The sequence below is a fragment of the Tachysurus vachellii genome, chromosome 7 (genome assembly GCF_030014155.1).
Source record: "Tachysurus vachellii isolate PV-2020 chromosome 7, HZAU_Pvac_v1, whole genome shotgun sequence".
Classification (NCBI taxonomy): domain Eukaryota; kingdom Metazoa; phylum Chordata; class Actinopteri; order Siluriformes; family Bagridae; genus Tachysurus; species Tachysurus vachellii.
The window spans coordinates 20,856,911-20,882,449 of record NC_083466.1 but is presented as its reverse complement, the minus strand read 5'-3'; the positions used below and the strand labels follow the sequence as shown (position 1 = coordinate 20,882,449).

At 35.4% G+C, this 25,539-nt stretch overlaps 1 protein-coding gene across 1 annotated transcript; it reads right to left on the bottom strand.

The window, feature by feature from the left end:
- Positions 1 to 6,593: 6,593 nt before the first annotated feature.
- Positions 6,594 to 24,276, bottom strand: LOC132848853 (butyrophilin subfamily 1 member A1-like). The gene is made up of 7 exons (XM_060874903.1): positions 24,149 to 24,276; positions 20,098 to 20,457; positions 19,607 to 19,885; positions 19,295 to 19,396; positions 9,152 to 9,184; positions 8,394 to 8,420; positions 6,594 to 7,372 (listed from the first exon to the last, which is right to left on the bottom strand). The coding sequence occupies exons 1-7, from the start codon at positions 24,198 to 24,200 to the stop codon at positions 6,828 to 6,830; spliced, it is 1,398 nt and encodes a 465-aa protein (XP_060730886.1). The 5' UTR covers positions 24,201 to 24,276; the 3' UTR covers positions 6,594 to 6,827.
- Positions 24,277 to 25,539: the final 1,263 nt, after the last annotated feature.

Sequence of the window (25,539 nt, the reverse complement as noted above, 5' to 3'; positions counted from 1 at the left end):
TTGTGTGAAGTTTTAAGCAGAAACAGGGTTTGGTTTGGTTTTATCTACACAGATATCAGCAGCTGAACTTTATACATTTTATACATCCACAATCATAATGTCAAATAATCATAAATAACAGACTGTAGGATCACAATTAAAATCTGTACAGCATTTAACTAAAAAAGTGAAATATTTATTTTTATTCTTACCATTTAATAGATAAATGAATTTGTAAGAAAATTTGACTAAAAATTCATTAAGTCTTAAATACAGGAGAGATGATCAGTGGTGCTGAATTTTCACCGCCTTCATTTAAACCAGGACTGAAGTATGGATAGAGTTTCTCAGTAAAAGACTGACCAGTGAAAGAGTAGATATGAGATCTGGATTTTACATCATAAAAGGAGACCAGACCCTCCTCATAATCCACAAACACCCCCACAACCTCCACCTTCTCTCTCAGTGTGAGGGGGACATCAGTATCATTATAAGCACTGTACTGATTCTCATTCCACAGAGCCACAGTCCAGAATTCATCCTGAGTCTCTATAATCAACCACATCCTCATAATGTTCTCTCTTACTGTATGACTCCTAATATCCAGTCAGTTTTCCCTTTGACCTGCACCTCATAATAAAATCTCCCTGAGGTGAAACTCTGCTTTCCCAGAACACAGGGACAATATTTAAACCTCTGAGGTGTATCAGGGAGATTCTGTCGTGTGTCTCCATGTGTCACTTGTTTTCCATCAGCAGACAGGATGAGATATGGATTTGCTGTATCAGGATCCAGAGTCACATCCACTGAGAGAAACACACAGTGTGTGATATGAGTAAACAGGTAAAAATATTAAATCATCATCCAGTGGATCAGATTCATTATTGATTTATAAAAACATTTGTAAAGGATTTTTAAAAGATTTATTTAAAAAATGAAACAAACTTGTAGAGTTTATAATAGGAGTCTGTCACAGATGAGAAATAAAAATTATTTCTTTCTGAAATTTTAGTGATTTATTTGTGTTTGTAATTTGTGTGTTTCAGGAAATACACAGAAAGAGTCACAGAACATGAGAGAAAAACATTTGAGGTAAAAACCTTGAGTGTCTCTAGTGATAAATATCTGGTATGTTTTACATTTAGAAAGAAAACGCGACTCTCAAGTGATTGAGGGAAACTATGTTTTTAAATTCTTTGTGGGTTTATTTAATGCCAGGACACAAAACGGCACAACATGCTCCAGGTTAGATTGCGTTTGCCTAGCACTGAGTAATGTTTACTTCTGGTTACTAGAGCGTTAAACCAAGTGTCACACTGGGAATGATTATACAGTGATAAATGTAAATGTAAGAGATTTCACACTCCATGATAACAGTGTTGCTACAGTACAGAGGCTTTTCTCCCATAGACAGCTCTCTGATCTTCATACTGGTTTTTCCTTTTTAACAACACATTCAGTCTCCACAAGTAAAACTGGAGACTAAAACCAAGTGTAGATGTTCAGAACTATTTATTATCTAAATGATCAATCTAACAGGTCACACCTGGGTAATAAGAAACGAGGTGAAGTGGGGAGTGCAGACGGGTTGGAGTGAGTGGAGAAAAGTGTCAGGAGTGTTGTGTGTGACAGAAGAGTGTCAGCAAGTGTCAGGATCTAGCACAGACTTTTTACTGTTGGTATATGTTGTTTTTGTTTGTTTATGTTTTGTGTTCATGTGTCTGCCCTGCCCTTGTCTAATTCCTTCCCACCTCAGCACACCTGTTCCTCTTGTGTCTGTTCCTCTAATTGTCTCTCTATTTATCCGTGTGACGTTGCTTTTGGCAGGCCAGAATCCTTGTCTTTGTATTGTCTGTTTCGTTGTTCTGTTGAGTTTCAGTTGTCTTTTTCCCAGTGTTTCCTGGTTTTGTTTTAAATACATAATGTTTCTTTTTAGCTATCACTTTGTTTGGGTCTGAATTTTATCCACGAATCAAATAAAAGGTGTAAAAGACATTATTGAGGTCAGCTATGCTGTGTGGGTTAGAGACTGTAGCAGTGAGGTAAAGACATGAGGCAGAGATGGAGGTAGCAGAGATGAGGATTTTGAGGTTCTCTTTAGGAGTGATGAGGATGGACAGAATTAGGAACGGTCACATCAGCGGGACAGCTCAGGTTGGCTGTTTCGGGGACAAGATTAGAGAGGCACGATTGAGATGGTTTGGACATGTACAGATGACAATGTTTCTGTCATCAACTGCTGTTAATTTCCTTGGCCTGTTCCATGTCTGGTTATTAGTACACCAGTAATTTATTTCTTTTTTCAGATCCTTACAAATTGTTCCACTGGCTGAATAAACAATGAATCTAACAGGACACCTTTGGGCAGCAAGTATCAGTCACGATTCAATCATTTCTATCACTTGAAAAGACACAAGTTCAGACAAATGGTGCCATTTTCTGAGTTGTTTAACACATCTAGCTGTAAATGTCAGGAAATGGAGGCTGAAAATCTGATCTATTGTTGCATGTTTATATTTGATCTCAAACCAGTGTTCAGTGTAGAGCAAAATACAATTGACTTTACAACCCAACACATTTGGAGGGAACTGTAAATATTACACTCACAGAAAATCCTAAATTTTCACAAAACCGGGTGAAATGACCATATTCCACACTCAGTCTCTGCAGTTCTGAAAAGAGAAAAATATTAATATTAGATCTACTTAGATACTTATTGGATACTGTTTAATACATTATTATTATTTTCTATTCATGAATTCTGTGTGTATAAACCAGATTTAAGTTGATCTGATTTGTTTCTTTGTTCAGTTCAGTAGTGAATTTTTTGCAGCAGCATTAATGTATAATCTCACTACCATTTACAACCACAATTGGTGTATTATATTTGCATTTGGTGTCCTTGGATGTCCTTCTCTCTCTCTCTCTCTCTCACTCTCACTCTCACACTCACACACACACACACACACACACACACACACACACACACACACACACACACACACACACACACAGCATTTCATAAAGAACATAAAATGGATGACAGAAATAATAATAAACCTGTAGACATAAAAGATTACCAGTCAAATATGATGACTGGTTACTTCTAAAAATATTTCTGAATGAAATTGTCTGGTTATCAGAGTGAACTAATAAAATATCCTAATAAACTAATAAAATGTCCATTTTTGCTAAGCAAAAAAAGTAGGTAAATGACAAAATATGAAATCTTTTGTTTTTTGTCAACTGAAGTTATTTGTTTGTTTACAGAAGTTGGTAAAGACGACACAATTGCTTTTTAGGACCTGATAAATGAAAACATAGAACTGAAGGATGGTCTTTTTTATTTCTCACATAAACTTTAATTTCCAGCTTAATTAATAAATATGTAGTTATAGTTAAATATTAATAGTTCATATGTTTTAATTTTCAGGTCTTAGAGCTTTGATTCATGACTGACTGCATTAAGATTCACTTGCTAGCTCACATAATCCATCAGTTTAACAAATCAAATTGAATCAAAGTCAAACGGTAAAAATATTAAAAATATAAATAGCAAATACAAACTGAATTCCAAAAAAGTTGGGAAGTTTTTTAAATTTGAATAAAAAGACTTTCAAATCACATAAGCCAAAATTGTATTCACAATGGAACATAGAAAACATAACACATGTTTAAACAGAGAAATTTGACACTTTTATCCACTAAATGAGTTAATTTCTAATTTGATGATTCTTGCCTGGTAAAGAGTTCCAGCGGCTGAAAGTTTCGTAGTTGTCTTTGACATGTTTTTTGTTTAATGATGTGCCAAATGTTCTCTATAGGTGAAAGACCTGGACTGCAAGCAGCCAATTTAGCACCAGGACACTTTTACGACAAAGCCATGCTGTTGTAATAGCTGCAGTATTTGGTTTTGCATTGTCCTGCACAAGTCCTACACAAGGCCTTCCCTGAAATAGATGCCATCTAGAGGGGAGCATATGTTGCTTTTAACCTTTATATACCTTTCAGCATATATACAGTAGTGCCTTGCAAAACATGTAAGCTGTCCACACCGTATGCACTTATGCACACCCATACCATCAGAGATGCTGGCTTTTGAACTGAACACTGATAACACACTGGAAGGTCTCCCTTCTCTTTAGTCCGGAGGACACGATGTCCGTGATTCCCAACAAGAATGTTAAATTTGTACTCGTCTGACCATAAAACACTTCCACTTGGAAGAGTCCATTTTAAATGAGCCTTGGCCCACAGGACACGATGGCGCTTCTGGACCATGTTCACATATGGCTTCCTTTTTGCATGATAGAGCTTTAGTTGGCAAGGTGGATTGTGTTTACCGACAGTGGTTTCTGTAAGCATTCCTGGGTCCATTTAGTAATGACACTGAAACAATCATGCCGATGAGTGATGCAGTGTCGTCTGAGGGCCCGAAGCACACAATAAAGGCCTTTGGCCTTGTCCCTTAGGCACAGAGATTTCTCCAGTTTCTCTGAATCTTTTGATGTTAATCACTGTAGATAATGAGATTTGCAAAGCCTTTGCAATCTGATGTTGGGGAACATTGTTTTTAAAGTATTTCGCACTCTTTCACAGATTAGAGAATCTCTGCCTATCTTTAATTCTGAGAGACTCTGCCTCTATAAGACATCCCTTTTATAGCTAATCATGTTACAGGCCTAATATTAATTAACTTAATTAGTTGCTAAATGTTCTCCCAGCTGAATCTTTATAAAACTTCTTGCTTTTCAGCCATTAATTTCCTCATGCCATCTTTTTTGAGACCAGTAGCAGGCATCAAATTTGAAATGAGCTCATTTAATGGATAAAAGTTTAAAATTTTTCTTTTTGAACATTTGTTATATTATCCACGTTCTATTGTGAATAAAATATTGGCGCATATGATTTAAAAGTCTTAATTTTTAATTTAATTTAAAAAACCTGCCAACTTTTTCTGAGTTCGGGTTGTAAAAGTTATCAGCTGAAATTTTACTGGTATACTGCAGTTATTGTTTACACTCAAGAAAACCTATTTTAAAGCTGGAAAAATATTGCTTCTGCCCATGAATCACATCTAGTTATGCAATGTTATACATCTGAACATTATTATTATATCTTCTACTCATTCAGAAGTTCAGGTATAATTACCAGCTTCCAGCATCTGTATGTTAATATTACACTTATTAGTCAGCTATAGTTGAAGAGCTGACAGCATAAATGTACAAAAAAATTGGGTGAATAAATTAACATTTTAAAAGATAATTTCATTCACGGTCAGAAAAAGTTATCCAACACCAACTGGTCCACCACAATATTTTAAAAGCTCTGTATAAATAAATCTCTAAACTCTCACTTGGGAGGAACAAAGGATCAAACCCAAGCCAGTGGAATTCTGCAGCAGCCAACAATTAATACAGCAATTATAGTTACAGTATTTACATCATTTACATTAATATGGAACATTTTATATGTGCTTACTTTACATAATTCAAACTAGTTTAGTATAAACACTGAAATCACATTTTTGATAAGAAATTTATATTTTGTGTAAACTATAAGTTATATATTCTTTTAAATTTTTTTTCTACACATCAGTGACATTAAAAATAATTTTATTCATTTGCGTATTTTAACAGAGAAGTATACAGAATGGCCCACTGCCTCATCAAATTTTATTAAATCATTTCATTCATACAGAGAACACAAAGAATCCACAATTATAATATAATAGAGTCTGTCAAAGATGAGAAATATAAAATGTTTTCCTTTTTAACAACACATTCAGTCTTCACAACTAAAACTGGAGACTAAAACCAAGTGTAGATGTTCAGAACTATTTATTATTTAAATGATCAATCTAACAGGACACATCTGGGTAATAAGAAACACGTCACATTACATTTATATATTTTTAGTATTTTTGTTCATCTAAAAATTGTGTGGCCTGATACAAAAATCACTATGATCTATGTTGTTTACCATTATTATTATTATTATTGTTATTATTGTTATTATTGTTATTATTATATTGTAACAGTTTCTCTTGCACTTCCTCACCACCAGAGGGAGACAGAGCTCTAACACTTTAACAGTGTCACTTCTGGTGCTTGTGGACATTTAAATCCTGCTCACGCTAGTTTACGTCGTGAAGTATTATATATTGTCTAGTATTTTACTGCTGTACTGAGCTGTTGTTTGTTCTACTCGTGTTTAATACAGTGTTCTGTTTTCCCGGTGTCTGTTTTATCCTGTTTCTTGCTCTGGTCAGTTTGATCTCCTCAAGATGATTTTTCACAGCAGTCATAAAACGGTCACGTGCATCAACATGAAACGTCAGAACATTTCACTGACCAATCAGGTAGCACTTACACTATGAATATTAATGAAGCTCCATCTGCTGTCCATCCTTTTAGACATGAGCTTATTAATGCTGATAAAGAGATTTTAACATGAGATTTTTATTTCTAAATAAAATATGAATCTGATTGTGTTTGTGTTTGATGAAGTTTTAAAGAGAAACAGAGTTTAGTTTGTTTTTATCTACACAGACATCAGCAGCTGAACTTTATACATTTTATTGATCAAATTAAATTCTTCAGTAAAACTCAAAGTAAACTGTAAATGATCTTTATTTATATGTGATTTATAATGACAAAGTTCCACAATCATAATGTCACATAATCATATAAAACAGACTTTAGGATTACAATAAAAAAACAGGTATTAAAATAAAATTCTGTACAGAATTTTAAAAGGGAAAATGTGTTTCTAAAATTTAACTAAAAAAGTAAAATGTTGCTTTTTTATCCTCAACATTTAATAGATTAAATTTGTGAGGTGAAAATTCATTCAGTCTTAAATACAGGAGAGATGATCAGTGGTGCTGAATTTTTACCTCCTTCATTAAAACCAGGATAGAAGTATGGATAGAGTTTCTTAGTGAAAGTCTGACCAGTGAAAGAGTAGATATGAGATCTGGACTTCACATCATAAAAGGAGACCAGACCCTCCTCATAATCCACAAACACCCCCACAACCTCCAGCTTCTCTCTCAGTGTGAGGGGGACAGAGGGACCAGCAAGAGCCTTATACTGATTCTCATTGTTCAGCCACACAGTCCAGAATCCATCCTGAGGAGTCTTTATAATCCACCACTTCCTGTTAATGTTCTCTCTCACGACTCCTAATGTCCAGTCAGTTTTCCCACTGACCTTCACCTCATAATAAAATCTCCCTGAGGAGAAACTCTGCTTACCCAGAACACATGGATATTCAAACCTCTGAGGTGTATCAGGGAGATTCTGTTGTGTGTCTCCACGTGTCACTTGTTTTCCATCAGCAGACAGGATGAGATATGGATTTGCTGTATCAGGATCCAGAGTCACATCCACTGAGAGAAACACAGTGTGTGATATGAGTAAACAGGTAAAAATATTAAATCATCATCCAGTGAAGCTGAATTCAATCCAATCATAAAGCTGAACATTGAAGGGGAAAGAACAGTGATTTACTCCAAGTCTGTAATTTGGACTAAAACCTTTGTGTGTTTATTTAATGTCAGGACACAAAACTGTACAACATGCTCCATGCTCGATTGTCTTTACCTAACACTGAGTAACACGGACGATAAACTTGACTTTTCTATGCTGAAACACTGTAATATTGAATGTGAATTAGTGAACAGTAAAAAAATAGATGTGAATATTGACTTGATGTCAGCGGATTCCTCCGGAGTTCCAGTTTGCGGCGGTCATTGGTGACGTCACTTACCGGTCAGCAGCCACTGAATCCCGGCAGCGCTGTTTAAGTGTTTCTGTGTGATTTTCACCAGATGATCTCTCTACAGTTACGTCGTGATCTGTGAGTTTTCTCACCGTCCTCCTGTTCTAGTTATTTCTCAGGGACTCGCTGCTGTTTGCCCGAGTGGACTTTTACCAGGTTGGAGTTACTTTTCCTTTTTGTTTCACCTGTTTTTGTGGACTTCAGTCGTGCTCTTTTTGCTGCTGCACTTTGTTTTGGTTTTCGGCTCTCGTGTTTTTTCTGTTTGTTTTTTTTTTCTCTATTTTTGCTCTCCCATTTTCCCCGTGGATTATTTCCTGTGTGTGTATTATTTCCTGTTTATGGACAGTGACCATCGTGGATTAAAGACCTGCGCTGGTGGACTATTATTGTACTTTGGCTACTTGTTGCTACCTGCTTGTGTTATGAGGTTTGTGCTGTGACTTTGACCTGCTTATGTCTCTGTCTCTATGTTTGTTTTGCATCCTGTGTGGATTCGCACCTGAAAGCAGAGGAGCATGTGGAAGCAATGTGGGGCAACAAAAGCCCTAAAAGTGGGCAGTTCTGTGCTGTATTATTACAGTTAGGATGGTTTTAATCTGGGGCCTTTAAGTGTAAAGAATTATTCTTACCTGCATACTGCTTCTTCTTTAATAACTCTGTGAAAACATGTAGTTTAATGACATTATAGTCCAAATAAAGTAACATTAAACAAACACAACATCATAATATATACAATAATGTACAAAAATTACATCTTTTATTCATTTGCTGCATTTTTCTTTTGTGATGCTTTCAATACTTGTATTGCAGCTTCTTTCAGTTATTGTTAGTTTTAGGTGTGAAATGGAGGTGAAATGTTGCTCAGTTTGGTTAAGGTTTGGTTTTTGACTTGGCCAATATAAAACCTTCCACTTTTCCCCCTGATTAAGTCCAGTATTTTGCTGCCAGTGTGTTTTGGGTTTGCTTTGGAGGTTGTTTGTGATGTTACTGAATGCTGTTTTGGGGTTTTTCTTCACAGCTCTCACAATATTTGTCATCAACTACCATCGTCACTTTTCTTTCTTTTTTTCAGATCCTCCCAAATTGTTTCACTGGCTAAACCCAATGCTTATAAACAAGTATCAGTCACATTTCAATCATTTCTATCACTTGAAAAGACACAGGTTCAGACAAAAGGTGCCATTTTCTGAGTTGTTTAACACATCTAGTTGTAAATGTCAGGAGGCTGAAAATCTCATCTATTGTTGCATGTTCACATGTTGATCTCAAACCAGTGTTAAGTGTAGAGCAAAATACAATTGACTTTACAACCCAACACATTTGGAGGGAACTGTAAATATTACACTCACAGAAAATCCTAAATTTTTATAAAATCAGGTGTAATTACCGTATTCCACACTCAGTCTCTGTCTCTGCAGTTCTGAAAAGAGAAAAATATTAATATTAGAGATTTACTTAGATACTTGATGGATACTGTTTAAATCATTAATATTATTTTCTATTCAAGAATTATGTGTAGAAACCAGATTTAAGTTGATCTAATTTGTTTTTTGTTCATTTCAGCTCTGAATTATTTGTAAATTATATTATTATTCTACAAAATAATGTAATCCACTAAATTGCACACAGGGGAAATATTACATACTAAATATTACATGTCACATATAATAGTTTCTTATCTTCTAACAAAATTTAATTTGACAAATAAATTCACATTTTAGAAGTTAGGGTTAGGGTTTCAATTTAACTATCAGAAAAAAGTTATCCAACACCAACTGGTCCTGTAGGAACAACCTCATAAAAGTAAATATATCGTCGCTGTCAGACGAAATCCTCGTATCTCCAAAACCGTTATTTTTCAGGAAATTAAAAAAACGCTGTATCTTATCTGCAATGCACAGGGTTTAGTCTGCGTTACAGTGGATTGTCTTGCACTAAATTCCTGTCCTCAGACGAGCACCAGAACTAGCGGGGGTCAAGATTTTTTTTTCTTTGAGCCCAGTGTTTTGAACACATTTACCTCAGAAGACGTGTTGATTCGTTGCGACTCTTATTAAGGAGAAATATGACGCGAATCTCTCTCGTGGAGTGAGGAAGAGGTGGACAGTTGACGTGTCCAGTGGAGTTATGAGATTTGCGCTCAAGCTATTTTCAAGACTTTAGATTCTTTAATAACTTGTAAAAATAACAGACCCATGTGGGGACTGACCAATAGCATCGATATGTGAAAAAATATGAAATTGACTAAATTTGGACATACGAGGTTTCCGCCCGACAGTGACGATATGTATTATTATCACTTAATGACATTAAAATCATTAATTAGTCTGGCATGTGTGCTTCATTAATAAAAATCTGTATTTGATTAGAGCTCCATTAAAAATGTGTACAAATGTACTGACCATTCGGTTCCATGACCTTGTAAGAAGTAGATATCATTAATAAACCTTACAGAAGGCAGGTGAACACATTTTAGCCCTATACTGTGGGGCTAAAAATATATATCTATTATATAAAAATATATATATCTATTATCTATCATATTGATTTTATGAAGCCCAAATGACTGCCAGACAAATCATGTTAGTGATCTAAAACTAAAGTGTTAATCAAATTTATATATATTACATTCTATTGTCAGGCATCAGCCCGGACTTTCGGCCATGTGCTGTTATTGTTATCGTTGTTGTCACGTGTCTGCCCCGCCTTCGTCTGCTCCTCCCTGTCTCCACACCTGATCCTAATTGTATCTCATTGTCTTTTGTATTTAAGTGAGTTGTATGGTCTTAGTCCTCGTCATTTACTGTCTTTGTCTTTATCTTTTATTAAACCCCATTCATTTGAAGCTGTCCTGTGTACGGGTCCGTCTCCTTCCTTCCCTGGTTGTGACATCTATATTCTCCAAGTGTTTTTTTCAGTTTGTAAAATACATATCTCAGATATCTCAGATCAGTCAAATTATAATAATGAATGTCATTTAAACCATATATAGCTGTTGCAGTACACAGTGAAATAAGACAACAGGATCATAGTGCTACATAAAAACAAAGACAGAGCTAAGGACTTAGTAAGTAGTCCTAGATACATAAAGTGCATCTGTGCAACCTGGTGCAAACAGTGCAGGACAAGACAAACAAGACAGAAAGACAGTGCAGGACAAAAGACAGTGCAGACAAAAAAATACAAGACAATACAAAAAAAGACAATACACAAAAGACAATAAACAGAAACAGCGCAGACCAGTGTAAATACTGTATGTTCAACAATATTGTGTGTGCAGAAATACTGAAATGAACACAGTACTATAGCAGCAGTTACCTGAGATATTATAAATCATTGTTCTACAGTATCTTCCTTTTAAAATCTAATATTATTTTAGACATTGAATTAAATGGAATTAAATAATTAATTTCCAGTAATATTTTGAGTAGATTTGATCTGTTTCTCTGTTCAGTTTAGTAGTGATTTATTTGTAGCAGCATTTATCTGTACATAAACTACTATCACATTGTTATATGTATATTTTGTGTCCTCTAGTTCAGGGCTCTTCAATCTTACTTACAAAGTGGTGATGTGGCTGCAGGATTTCAGACACAACTTACTCCACATTAATCAGCTCATATCCAGTCTCAGATATCAAGAAGTTTGTCTTATTTGTCTGCTTTAAAAGACTGCAGTCACACCAGACCTTTGTGTATACGATTGAAGATTCCTGATCTAGTGGATCATCTGATATTACAATGGCTGTAGATTATGGATTGTAATTTTTAGCCAATACAATGGAAATAAAACGTTTATACACCCCTGTTAAATTGTCATATGTCTGTGTTTAATGATCATTTAGTCATCAGTAAGGATAGTAGTCCATCTCAGTCATTTATTTACTTCTGACCACACACACACCCTATCTGTAAAATTTCAGTAAACAGTTAACATTGTATTAAACCCGTTTTAAACACTTTTTGTGTGAAACTGTAATAGAAAATGTTGTGAATAACAAAAATGAACATTGAACATTCTGTACCAAGACACTCACACACCAAATACTAGGAACAGCAAAAAGTAACAAAGGGGAACTGAACAGTTTCCAGTTGCACACTAGGCTGAAGAGACAAGAACATTGCAGGCTGCAGGTTTGTGGAAATAACGGAGACTAACGGAGGGACCGTTGCACTGCTTGTGCAAAGACAAGATTAGAGAAAGTCATGCACAGTGGAAGACACACACATGCTTATGAACCTTTTGTCTACCTCCATGTATAAAAGACTATGACCTTACATCCAACTCAGCTCACTCTGTTCAGACTTACTGTAGGTCAGGACAGACTGACTTCACATTTGCAAGTGTATTGAATAAAGAAGTTTGATATTTAACAGGACACTGTTGTGTTCTTCTCTGCAACTTAGGAAAAGTTCACTTGAACTATTATCTTTGATTAATAGAATAGAATTCCCTCCACATTTTCTGGGGGCTCGTCCTGGATAGTTCGTTCGTCCACAGGACCACCTGAGAGGCGACGGACTGCTGCAGAAGTCACGTCAAGTTGTTTCAACCTCCTGTCTGACCCAAAGGACAGCGGTACTCAGTGTGGGACTGGGACTATCCTATAGGGAAAAAGAACCTTGCAGAGAGAAAGAACGAGCAGACTCCAGAGGGTTTTTTTAAACAACGATTGATGTAAGTACAATTTTTTGGTGCACATTGTGAAAGGAATACTGGGTTTCCGCTCACGTGGAACAAGGGGAAATAATATACTGGACTTGGTTTACACTACAGAGAAGCATGCATACAGGGCTGAGCCCCGCCCCCACCTCAGGTTCTCAGATCACATATCTGTTATACGAATCCCTGCATATAGACCACTCCTGATACGTGCAAAACCGGTTCAGAAACTTATCACAGTCTGTCCAGAGGATGCTACCTCAAAACTCCAGGACTGCTTTCAGTGCATGGACTGGAATATGTTCAGAGAGGCAGCCACCTACAACAACCGCACAGGCTAGTCATGAAAAATATAACAACCAGTCTCCCCAACACCCTCGATCCGCTCCAGTTTGCATATCGCCGGAACCAATCCACAGACGATGCAATTGCCCTTAGCCTCCACCTAGCCCTCACACACCTTGAAAACAAAAATTCCCACGTCAGAATGCTGTTCATTTCAGCTCAGCATTAGGACCATCAGAAAATGCTCTGCTAGACTGCAGAACAGTTTTTTCCCCAAGCTGTGACAGCCCTGAACTCAAACCTCAAACCTCCACTGCCACCACTGAAAATATACAGGCCTCCTGTGATGTAACCCACCTGATCGCCACCTGCCACACTCACTACAGCATTAGCACACTGGCACATCAAAAACTAAAACGGTGTTCTAAACCCACGAATATTACACGTTTACATGCTCGTGTTGCACATTGCATCTTGCACTAGTCCGCTACCAGCTGCTTAACTTTGAATGCCTCCTGTTGCAAGTGTACAATATTAAGGGTAGCATTGTAGCATTGTATAGTCTACATACTTATATTTATATTTATTTCTTGAGTATATTTTTTTTGTACTGATGGCATAGTCCATATCTGTCCCCTGCTTTGTTGTTGATTTATGTTTTATATCTGTATTGGTTTTTGCACCGTTTGACCTGTGAGACATGACATCTCGTTCCACTGACGACGGACGAGTGTCCCGGCACCACCGACGGACACTCGTGACGTGCACTAGATTACTGAGACACCCACTGGTCTGCTGGGCAGGCCAGTGACTAGGGGTACGGAAAAAGAGTGTGCCGGGTGCCATAAAGGGAAAATGAGTGTCATCTTGATCCTGTCAGCACTGCTGATCATATGGAGCAACCCAGACTGACTTCACACTTGCAAGTGTATTGAATAAAGAAGTTTGATATTCCACAGAACTCTCAGCAACTTAGGAAAAGTTCACTTGAACTATTATCTCTGATTAATAGAATAGAATTTCCGCCACAAAACCTACATCACTACAGCAGCCTAAACAACTTCACAAACTTCCCAGATACCATTTTTGATTACTTTAATTCAGTGTGAACACATAACTGAAGACACCACTCACTATGTAACACATATTAATTGTCTGTCTTTTGGATGTTGGAGTCTGTTGATTGCTTCATAGATGTTCTATCTATAATTTGTCCAATCAATGTGTTCTTAAAAGCACAAAAAATCTTTCTCCTTCTCCTTCTTCATCTCTGAAGATAAAACAGATTTGATTAAACACATTTATTTAAACACATTTGTTTGGAATATTTTAAACCACAAACAAATGTATAAAATGCTAGCTCACATAGTTCATCTTTTTAATCAAAGTAAGTGTAAGAAATTACAGTAATTGCACCCAAATTCCACTCCAAGGTACACATCTAAAAGAGCTCATTCCTAAAATGGTTTAAGTATCATAAGGTAATACGTTTAGGACTCTAAACGTATAAACTTGATTCAATTATAAATATGGGAACGGCAGCAGGACAAAGCATCACAGTAGGACAAGCAGGATCACCACGAACAAAGGGTTTACGTGACCGTGATTACCATTTAAAGTGACCACTTGGTTGATAACAATTATAACAATACCAAGACAAGGTGTACGTGACCATGATTAACATTTAAAGACAATCAGCTAGACAACAAGGTGTAGCCCAGCCATTTGGGAGACATTCAGTTCTTACACTCAATACATATTCAATGCGTAACTTCATTTAAATTACCCAAAGGGAAAACTGTATATAATGCTTGAACACTTTTATAATGCTTTTTATTTCTTACATAAGTCAAAATAGCAAACGTAAAGTATCAACTAAAATTATACTAGTAAACTGTAGTCAATGTTTACACTCAACAAAACCTATTTTTAAGGAGGAAAAATATTGCTGCTGCCTATGATGTACATGTAGCTCAGCAGTAAAGGTAAAGTTGTAGCTCATTCACCATCAGATTTCTTATAACCACAGTCACTCCTGGTGAAATCTCAGCATTAAAAGCAGCTACCAACTTCCAGCATCTGTATCATTAGAATATTAATATTACACTAATTAGTCAGCTATAGTTGAAGAGCTGACAGCAGAAATGTGGTGTCTAAGACATTGTGCTCACCTACATGCAATATTATTCTACAAAATAATGTAATCCACTAACTAGCATACAGGGGAAGTATTTTCCCTGTTACTGAGTCCTCTGTTTTTGTATGTCACATATAACAGTTTCATATCGTTAAACAAAATTTAATTTGACATAAACTTAAATAGTAAATAAGTAAATAAATTATTTTAAAAGATAATTTCATTCACTGTCAGAAAAAGTTATCCAACAATAACTGGTCCTGTAGGAACAACCTCATAAAAATGAATATATGTATTATTATCACTTAATGACATTAAAATCATTAATTAGTCTGGCATGTGTGCTTCATAGATAAAAATCTGTATTAGACTAGAGCTCCATTAAAATGTGTACAAATGTACTGACCATTCAGTTCCATGATCTTGTAAGAAGTAGATATCATTAATAAACATCAAATCAAATTCAAATTTTGTTTGTCACGTGTCAATGTCAATGTCAATTTAAGGTCAATTTTATTTCTATAGCACAACTACACACAACACCAGTTGGCCAGTGTGCTTTATATCAATGCAAAAAACAATAAAATATCAATAATAGATAAAAAAACATAGAACACAAGCACACAATACAGTACAATAAATTTCATACTGGACCATATGCTGATTCAAAAAGTTATGTTTTTAACTTAACTTTAAAAACCAATATGGAAGGAGAAAATCTAATGCTAACAGGCAACACATTCCACAGTCTGGGAGCTGCTACTGAAAAGGCACGATCACCCCTACTTCTCAGCTTTGATTTCGGAATTGCTAGCAGTCTCTGATTAGATGACAGGCACAACTGGACAATGTTCTGTCAGTAAATCAGAGAGATAAGGAGGGGCCAAACCGTTTAAAGATTTAAATACTAATAGAAGAATTTTAAAATCAACACGATATCGTATCACCAACCAGTGCAGAGAACGTAGTACAGGAGTAATATGGTCTCGTTTTTTAGTACTGTACATGTCAGAAGTCTTGCCGTCACATTTTGTACTACAGTATCTGTAATCCAGATAACGATGTTTGACTAATCCCATAGTACAGTGAGTTACAATAATCCAGCCTTGATGTTAAAAATGCATGAATTATTCTTTCAAAGTTATGATAAAACAGGTTTAACTTCAGCTAAAAGACGAGGCTGAAAAAGCAGGATTTGACCACTGAATTGATCTGCTTATTTTAAGCCATCGTCAAAAACAAAGCCCAAGTTCTCTGCCCAAGGCTTTGCAGAAATGGTTAAATTACATGGTGTTATTTGGCAAGTAGAGTTAACTGAATCAAAAACTATTATTTCAGTTTTATTTTCATTAAAATTGAGAAAATTTAAAGATAACCAAGCTTTCACATCAGATAAGCAGGCCCTAAATGTTTCTTGCCCATCAAGATTAGGTTTTAGGGGTAAATAAACTTGTGTTGTCTGCATAGCAATGCGACTACAGCCCATGTTTCCTGAAAATAGACCCTAATGGGAGCATATACTGTATAATGTAAAAAGAATGGGAGCTAAAATAGATCCCTGAGGAACATCACAAGATAGAACAGCAGCCTCTTACGTATATTTCCAAATATCAACACTGAACTTCCTATTTGACAGATACGATTTAAACCATTCAAGGGCAGCTCCTTTAATACCAGCACAACGCTCCAAGCGAGCAAGAAGAATGCAATGATCTATCGTATCGAAAGCCGCACTCAGATCTAGCAGTACAAGTATGATACAAACTCCAGAATCAGCAGCTATTAACACATCGTTAGGAACCTTCAGGAGTGTAGTCTCTGTCGAATGGTATTTTTGAAAACCTGATTGAAAAACTCAAATACTTTATTTTTATCCAGAAAACTCTGCAATTGTTGCAACACTGTCTTCTCTAAAATCTTTGAAATAAAAGGCAAATTAGAAACAGGTCTAAAATTAGCCAAAACATTTAAGACCAAGTTTGGTTTCTGGCCGAACTATAGCATGTTTTAGCTCTTCCGGTACTATGCAAGTTTCCAGACATCGATTTATAATATTTAAAAGATACGGGTTCACTGCATCAAATACTTGTTTCAATAGAAATGATGGGATGGCATCCATAGTGGAGCCCGACGGCTTTAATTGACCCACTATTTCTTGTAGATGAGAAAGAGAAATAGGTTCAAATTGCTTGAACTCTGTCATACAAGCCACAGAGATAGAAGGGTCAGCAGAAGGACAAGATATTCCTGATCTGATGTCACTAATCTTATTGACAAAAAATGTAAGAAAATCATCACACAGTCTTTGATGACACAATGACTACCTTAATATTTCAAAAGACACATGAAGCTTATCTTTCTTCCATCTGCGCTCTGCTATTCTGCAGAACTGCCTCAAGAAGCGTATGTTGTCATCAATCCATGGCTCAGCTCTTGGATTAGATTTTAAGATCTTTACAGGAGTAACTGTGTTTAAAACATTCCCACATGTAGAATTGAACTCTAACAATAACTCATCTGCACTAAATTCATACTGGTTTGCATCCATAGCTTGCATAATATCACCAGAATTGATTAATCGTGATTTACGGACCTGCCTTTTAACTTGCAAGGAGTTTGATAATGCAGGAATAGAAAACATAACACATTTATGATCAGAAAACCCTTTATCCACTATCTCCAGATCATAAAGAGAAATACCATATGATAACACAAGATCAAGAGTGTGTCCACCTTGATGGGTAAGTACATTTATATGATGATCTAGATCAAAGGCATTTATTAACGTAATAAACTCTTTGGCTAAACTCTCTGCCACTGCTGGGCCCTTGAGCAAGGCCCTTAACCCCCCTGCTCCAGGGGCACTGTATCATAGCTGACCCCAAACTCCTCAGTTGGGGTATGTGAAGAAAAAAAATTCCACTCTGCTGTAATGTATATGTGGTGATAATAAAGGCGTCCCGTTCTATGTGTTAAAATCTCCAAGGATTAAAAATTTATCATACTTTGGTACCAGTTCTCCCAACAAATCTGCAAACTCATTTAAGAAGTCTGCATTGTATTTAGGAGGGCAATATAACAAGACAATCAATAGTGGACTTTTCAGTTCAAGTGTAAATAACTGCAGCTCAAAACTTCTGTAATCATATTCTACTATTTGGTGATGAGAAAATTTGTCTTTAGAAATAGAATCCGCCACCCCTGCAGGTTAAGCAAAGCGAATTTACAAACAAACACTTTGAAGGTAAAAGTTCAGCAAAAGGGCTTAAATCCCCGACAGTAAGCCAGGTTTCAGTAATAAATAAGCAATCCAACTCACACGCAGTAAAAAAGTCATTTATAATAAAAGTCTTATTTACTACCTATCTTGAATTAAGCAGACCCAATCTTAATCAAAGCGGATTATCCATCTGCTCCTCCGATTGCTGCGCCCGAGGAAAGTGCGAAGATGGCTGAAGCACACTCCTCGATGGTAAATACGGGGAGAACCATATACACCAGAGGTCACCATAGCTGGGACCAGGGGAGCACTCAACTCATATGATAGATCCAGGGAATGCCAGCGAACAGAATAGTCACTGGCCAAAGACCTCTCCCGTTCCGAAGGCCACACACCAGACCGCAGGGCCAGGTAGGACTTTAGGTAGGACCCCAACAGCAGAGCCACCCCAGAGTACGACATGCAGTGAAATGCTTTAAATTGTTGCATATCCCAGATTATTATAAGCCTGGGGTCAGAGCACAGGCCTTGCTCAATGGTCCAAAAATGATGTCTCCGCAGCTTGTGGGCTTGAACCCCCGACCTTCTGATCAGTAACCCGAAGCCTTAACCCCTGAACCATCACGTCCTCGCACTGAATCATCGCGTCCTCACAGAAGGCACATTTGTGCCCTACACTGTGGTATATATCTGTTATAGAGCATTCTTACTGATTTCATGAAGCCCATATGACTGCCAGACAAATCATGTTACTGATCAAAATATTAATAAAATAATTATTAAATTAAAGAATTCCTTTCAAGTTATTTATTTTTTTTTTAAACCTGTTCTTAATGTGAAAAAATAATCCAGCTGATCTTTATTTTGAATTAATCTGAATAATTTTATTGATGACAGCTTTATGATAATTACTTTTTAAAATGAGATTGAAGGTGATTGGTTTATTCTGAAGACAGCCAAATCCCCAATTATAAAACATATGCAAACTGGTTCTTGTAACTTAAATTTTTATTATGTATTTAAGTTTTTCTATTTGTTTTTACTTTATTTTTAAACTTTTACAATTTTACAATGAGGATAAAAGTATTTTTATATCCATTGTATATTTAAGTACAGTGTAAAAAGTTTTCTCTCAATTAATTATGTTAAGTCTAAAATGGCTGTTTTATAATCTGCAGTATAACTTAATGTTGTGGTTTTATTAAATAAAGTTAATTAAATTTTACCTTTCTTGTGACAAACAACTGCAGTTACGATCAATCCAACAGCAATAAGACATGCTGAAACTGAAATCCCAACAATCCACTTCCAAGCATGAAAGACTTTACCTAAAATAAACCCACATTTAACACATCACATATTTTAAACCATTCAATTTAATAGTTAATAGATAAAATAAAAATAACATGTAAGTTCAGATGCATAAATGGTGTTCATCAAGCTCATGTGTCATTATTAATTATTTTAATCTGTAATGATTACAGTAGAATGTAACAATCTAACTTAAGTGTAAAAGTTTTACATTCACAGTAACTTACTATTGATGATAATCTCTGTCTCCATCATGTGATGTTTTTGCTGAAGTCTGCAGTAAAACCTGTTAGAGTCGCTATAATCATAAGCAGTGATGTGGCTTTTCACACTGAAGCCCTCAGTGTCTCTGTGTATCTGTGTATCTTCAGCAGTCAGAGTGACTCCTTCTCTGTCCAGCCACAGAACATCAGGTTCAGGTTTCCAGCCTCTGGACTCACACACTAGATTAATCCCTCCTGAGTTATCATAACTCTCCATCATTATCACTGGGTGGCTTCCCTGAGCTAAAGGCAATAAAGAAAAAAATAATATTAGATTTTAATGATGCAAAAGGACAGTAATAAACATCAATTAGAAAAGAAAACATCAATAATAATAAACATCAGTAATTAAATCTTCCCAACAGAGGTCCAACACTAAATACTAAAACCAAGACAAAGCAAAATTCAGTTTTTCTGTAATTTTGTGAAACCTTCATCACAGAAATTGATCTTACCCTCGACAATGACCTTCACAATGATGTCATCGTACCAGAACAAAACTCGTTTGTCCTCAACAAGACACTTGTATTCTCCTTCATCAGAGACTCTGAGATCTGAGAGTTTGAGTGAAGCGTTGCCTTTCTGTAGCTCCTCTTTAAACAGTGATGTTCTTCCTCTATAGGACTGCACCTGATCTTCATTTCTGTCTTGATGATCCCTATAGAGATGCACTAATGAAGCCACTTCCTCTATTCTCATCCACTCCACTGTCATGTCCACAGCACTGGTGTTGGGTTTGATAAAACAGGGCAGAACCAGATCTTCACCAGCTACAGCAACAAGAGGAGCTTCTGGACCAATAACCTGTAAACTCTCTGTAATAAAGAGCAAATACAATATATCACTATATTCTGTGCATGTAACATGACTGACTTTATTTAATTGTATACATTATTTTTAAATATAGAAGCAAGTTTTTACATATTTTTACAGAAAAACACTTGTTTTTGTCAGACAAAATATATATAATATTTATGTATTACAAAAAACATTTAAGGTCACATTAAAGAAATACAGGTCATTAATGGCAAACATTAAAGTTAAATACATGTTAGTAGTTTCCAACAGGCAGTTATCAGAGTCACACTGTTCTGGTGGATGAATGATGTTCTGATGTAAATTAGATATAAATCAACAAATGAATTTAGTAAAATACATATATAAAATAAAATAATTAAAATGCTCTGCCAAGTAGTTATGCTGTCTTCAAGGGCTATAGGAATTATTGTAAATAAGAATTTCCCCACCAGGAAGTGTATTGTATTGTCTGTTTGCACTGTCTCAGGTCTTGCACTATTTGAACAAGGTTGCACACATGCACTTTACTGTATGTGAACATGTTAATCTTACTTAAACTCTTTAATTGTAAGAACTCGCCATTTTGGTCATTTTCATTTATGTATATAAACAAGAAAATAATTTTATCGTTAGCAAGGTACCTAAATAATTTGTGCTTTGTTAATATAAAAGTTAAAAAAGAGAAGAAAATATGTATGAATAAACCTGGCGTTGTGCAGGTTTTATGTACTTTACAACAACAAAGCATTTACACATGATGCTTGTATTATGACCAGAAATGGGATGTAGAATAATTATATACTACTTGAAGGCAACTTGATAGCACATGTTCTTTTAAAACATTTCCATTTCCATTTTCCATTGTATGCTGTGTTTTCAGTTTATTGCAGTGGTTCTGATGTTTTCTCAGATTACAGCGTTTTTCTACATGCAGTCGGTGTGGCTTCAAGTTTGTTAATGTGTGCAGTATGTGGAAGAATTTGCAGATGCTGTTTCTGAGCCTCTCTGAGCATACTGCCAGTTTAATGCATTAGTTTTATACATTTCTATGTGCTTTGTACATCTGCAGCATGTTGCCAAGTGGTGGCCTATGTCATTTTTCACATAGAAGAATTTCTATTTAAAGATCTTTAAGTTGCCATGTGTCACTCCAGAAATCAGCTTTCACAAAGACAAATGTTCTAACTAAATGTACATATGACTCAGAGTTTGGTAGTTGAGCCTGGAGTCATATCAATATATCAACTGGACTTCTTTCTAATTTCCTGCAAACTTCCCTCAGGCTAATGAAGTTACTCAGATGAGCAGTGAAACGTTGTGATCTAATTAGAAAGAAGTCCACTTGACATGACTCAACTTCCAGATAACCTCACATGGATGACTGAGAATCTTCACATACGACTCAATAAAAATATAAGCACAAAATATCAGATTTGATAAAACGAGCTTAAAATTCTATTAAACAGCCACACACACATATGCAGTGATTTTTTGGACAATATTAAAAAGGAATAGCAAATAATATTTGCAATTGCGTTTCTTACTTGTCGTTGTAAAAACAGCCACATAATTCAAACCGTTTGCATTTCTGTTTACGTGAAGGTACAATGTACAATTTCGAGATACAAGCCTGCTATATTTTAATCCCAATAGCAATTCCCCATTTGCTATTTCACTTCCGCCTGCCAAAACTTAAATATAATCACAATTCCCTTTACATTTGCGTTTCCAATATCTCCACGTCAACCTGTCAGTCATTATTGTGGGTGTGGATTATATTATGAGGCCTTTTTGTATCTGCAGTGATGTCATTCACAGTCAACCTTTGTTCCGAACAGAATACGTGCAGTTTTTATTTACTCTTTAACTCGGTGTGTTTTATTCATTTCATAAGAAGTTATATAATGATACCAATAGCTCTGTAGCTCTTGGTCATTGAGCCTGTCCAAGATTTCTAATTACAAGAGGAATTTGTAAAGATTGCGGTAACTCATCACTATTATTTATAATGGTTGCAGAACTGCTATCCATACTGATAAAAAATAATGGCATTGAAGGGCTAAATGTGTTAGATAGACAAATAATAACGCAGTTTACAGAGGACAACTTTATTTCTAAAAAAATTAACATCAAATACCATTAGCTCTGCATTCTGTTAAACAATTTTCTAAAGATTCAGGTTTAATGTTGAATCTAGTCATATGTGAGATGTGAAACTAAAGTCTTAATACAACATTCAAATTAAGAGAGATCTTACAATTTTTGGCAAGATCCTTCTGTCTAAGATAGATAGTTTACCCAGCCTTCTCCTTACTAATAAACATGTATGATAAAATGAATAAATAGAGTCAATTTTAAATTAAAAGTGGACCTAATTAAAAATATGTAGATGGAGTATAAATCCAATTAATTTCAAGATTATAAATGATGTTTAAAATTAAAATTGTTAAAGTCCTTCATCCAAAATAGTCATTATTTTTGGTATTGTGATGGACATTTTTATTAAGAAGCTGTTTGTGAAGTTCTGACCTTCTGTGTGCAGGACCAGAAGTTGGTTGTGACTAGAAATTGTTATTACCAGAGATTGTTTGTATAAAATATTGTATAAAATACAATTTTATACATGAGGAGCGTTGGGTCCTGTTGTGCAACATCACAAATACATTGTGAACCTTTTTACTCTTGCCCGTGTCTACCAGTGTGCTATTTTCTTAAAACAGTATATTGTCTGTCGGTAACTAATGGTTAAAGATAGAGTACTCCAAGGTTTTCCCAGTACTTTTGTGATAAAAAATATACAAATAGAGTTGTATTAAATCTTTTACAAGCATTTTACCCAAACCCTATTAAAATATATCCATCTACTCCTCTTCCTACAAAGACTAAGAAAGTTAACTTAAATGAGATTTATCCCAGAAACAAGTTTTTAAAACTAAAATTCAATCTTGAGGTGAATAATTGTGTATTAATATATTATAAATTGTGTAAAATTGTAAAACTAATATTGAAAGTTTAGACCTTTCTTTCTGTGTGCATTGGTAAAACCATTTCAGAGAGATGTACAGAACTGGTTACAATCCAGAGAGATTATACTTCCACCACTTACAGTGCAGCTAATCAGGTTTTTTTGGAGAACAAACATTTAGATTTTGTTGTTAACTTTTTTGTTATTGAATACAGACAGAAAGCCTTTCATTCACTTCTCTGAGGTTGGTGAAAACAACATTATTATTGTTGCTATTTATTAAGACCACAAACTCACTTAACCTGTCTAAAATTATGTCTTTACAGTAAGAGGTAATCAGTAGAGAAATAATTCACACGTGTTCTGTCCTGTTCACTGACCACGAGGCGCTTGACCATGAATGACATAATATAACCCCCCCATAATAATTTATTTACGTGCAGATGTTGGAAACGCAAATGCAAAAGGAATTGTGATCACATTTATGTAGCTTTGTCAGGCTCTGTACGCGACGCCAGAGGAAGTGAAATAGCAAATGGTGAATTTCTATTGAGATTAAAATATGTCAGGGTTGTAACTTGAAAGACAGGAAATTCAACTGCAGATGAACTTTGTTTTTCTATTTAAAATGTGACATAAATTGTGCCTTCAAGTAAACGGTATCATTTTTAATATTGTCACTCCACACACACACACACACACACACAAACACACACACACACACACACACACAGTTTTCATACCTGATCGAGATTCAGTAAAGCTGACAAGAATAAGAGTCACACACCAAAGCATTTTCCCTAATAGTCAGTGTATCGTAAGACGACGCTAGAAGCTTCTTTGTCTAAGTCAGCACTTTTAGTTTCATTTTTGTCACGTGATAACTTTTCATTAGTCACACCTTTTTTCTACAGAAGCCTCCTGTTTGTCTCTTCCGGTAACTTTGCTGCACATTGAATTGGTTCAAATGTATTTCTTTAAACATGATTAAAAATTAAGCCCAAAGGTTTAATGTGGTTGAAAAAAATCTGTTTGAAAAACTTTGTTATGATTCAGTAAAGAGGAGCTTAATGTGACTTATGGCTGATGGATGGCTTATAGATGATATTAAGCATACATTGTGTAATTGTTCATAACTGTAAATAATATCAAATATACCTATAATTATGCGGAATTTTTTTTATTGATTTCCATCTGTAACAGATTGTTTATTATTTATAGGATAAGTGATCACGATATTGTGCTATTTCGGTTGATGAAACTTTTCTGTTTTAACCATCTGATATTGATTTCCTAGTGAATTATCATAAAAACTCTAATATTTAATATTTAGACCAAAATTTTACTTTATAGTCACAACCATAAACACTATGGAGTGAGCTCCAGTTGCACAGGAAATTAGCAAAACGTAATGGCAAGATGAATGCAGCATGTTATCAGACAATACTAGACAGTTTGCATTGTACAGCATGAAAGCTGAACAAGGAAAGCTCTCGGATGTTCCAAAATGACAATAATCCAAAGTGTGAGGCAGGATTGACAGGTGAAAAAGGTGAAGGTTTTGGAGCCCATTACTGTCTCCTGACATCAATATCATTGAGCCACTTTAGGGAGATCTCAATTGTGTAGTTTGTGCAAGGCAGCCCAAAAAAAATACAGGAACTGGACACATTTTGCCAAGAAGAATGAACAGCTATACCAACTGAGAGAATTAAAGACTTAATGCACAATTATTACAAAAGACTGCATGCCATCATTAATGCTGAAGGGGGCAATACACCATATTTAGTACTAAATGTATGCAAGCTTTTGAACAGCGATTATTTACTTATTTTCTTTTTTGTTATGTTTTGTTTGATGATTGTGCCATTCTGTTATGCCTTACATATTAACTTGAGTACTATAAGCAATAAAATAAATTTGTTTTGCCTTCTCACTCATGTTTTCTTTATAAAATGGTACACATCTTGCAAATTCTCCCAAGGTATGCCAACTTTTGAGCACAACTGTATGTTGTTTTTACTTGCTGTTGACATTTCTTTCATACACATCAAATATTACTGTGTTATAAAAAATTATATTTACAAATTGTTCAATTGATGCCTTTAACAAAACTAATAATTTGATAAAAAAA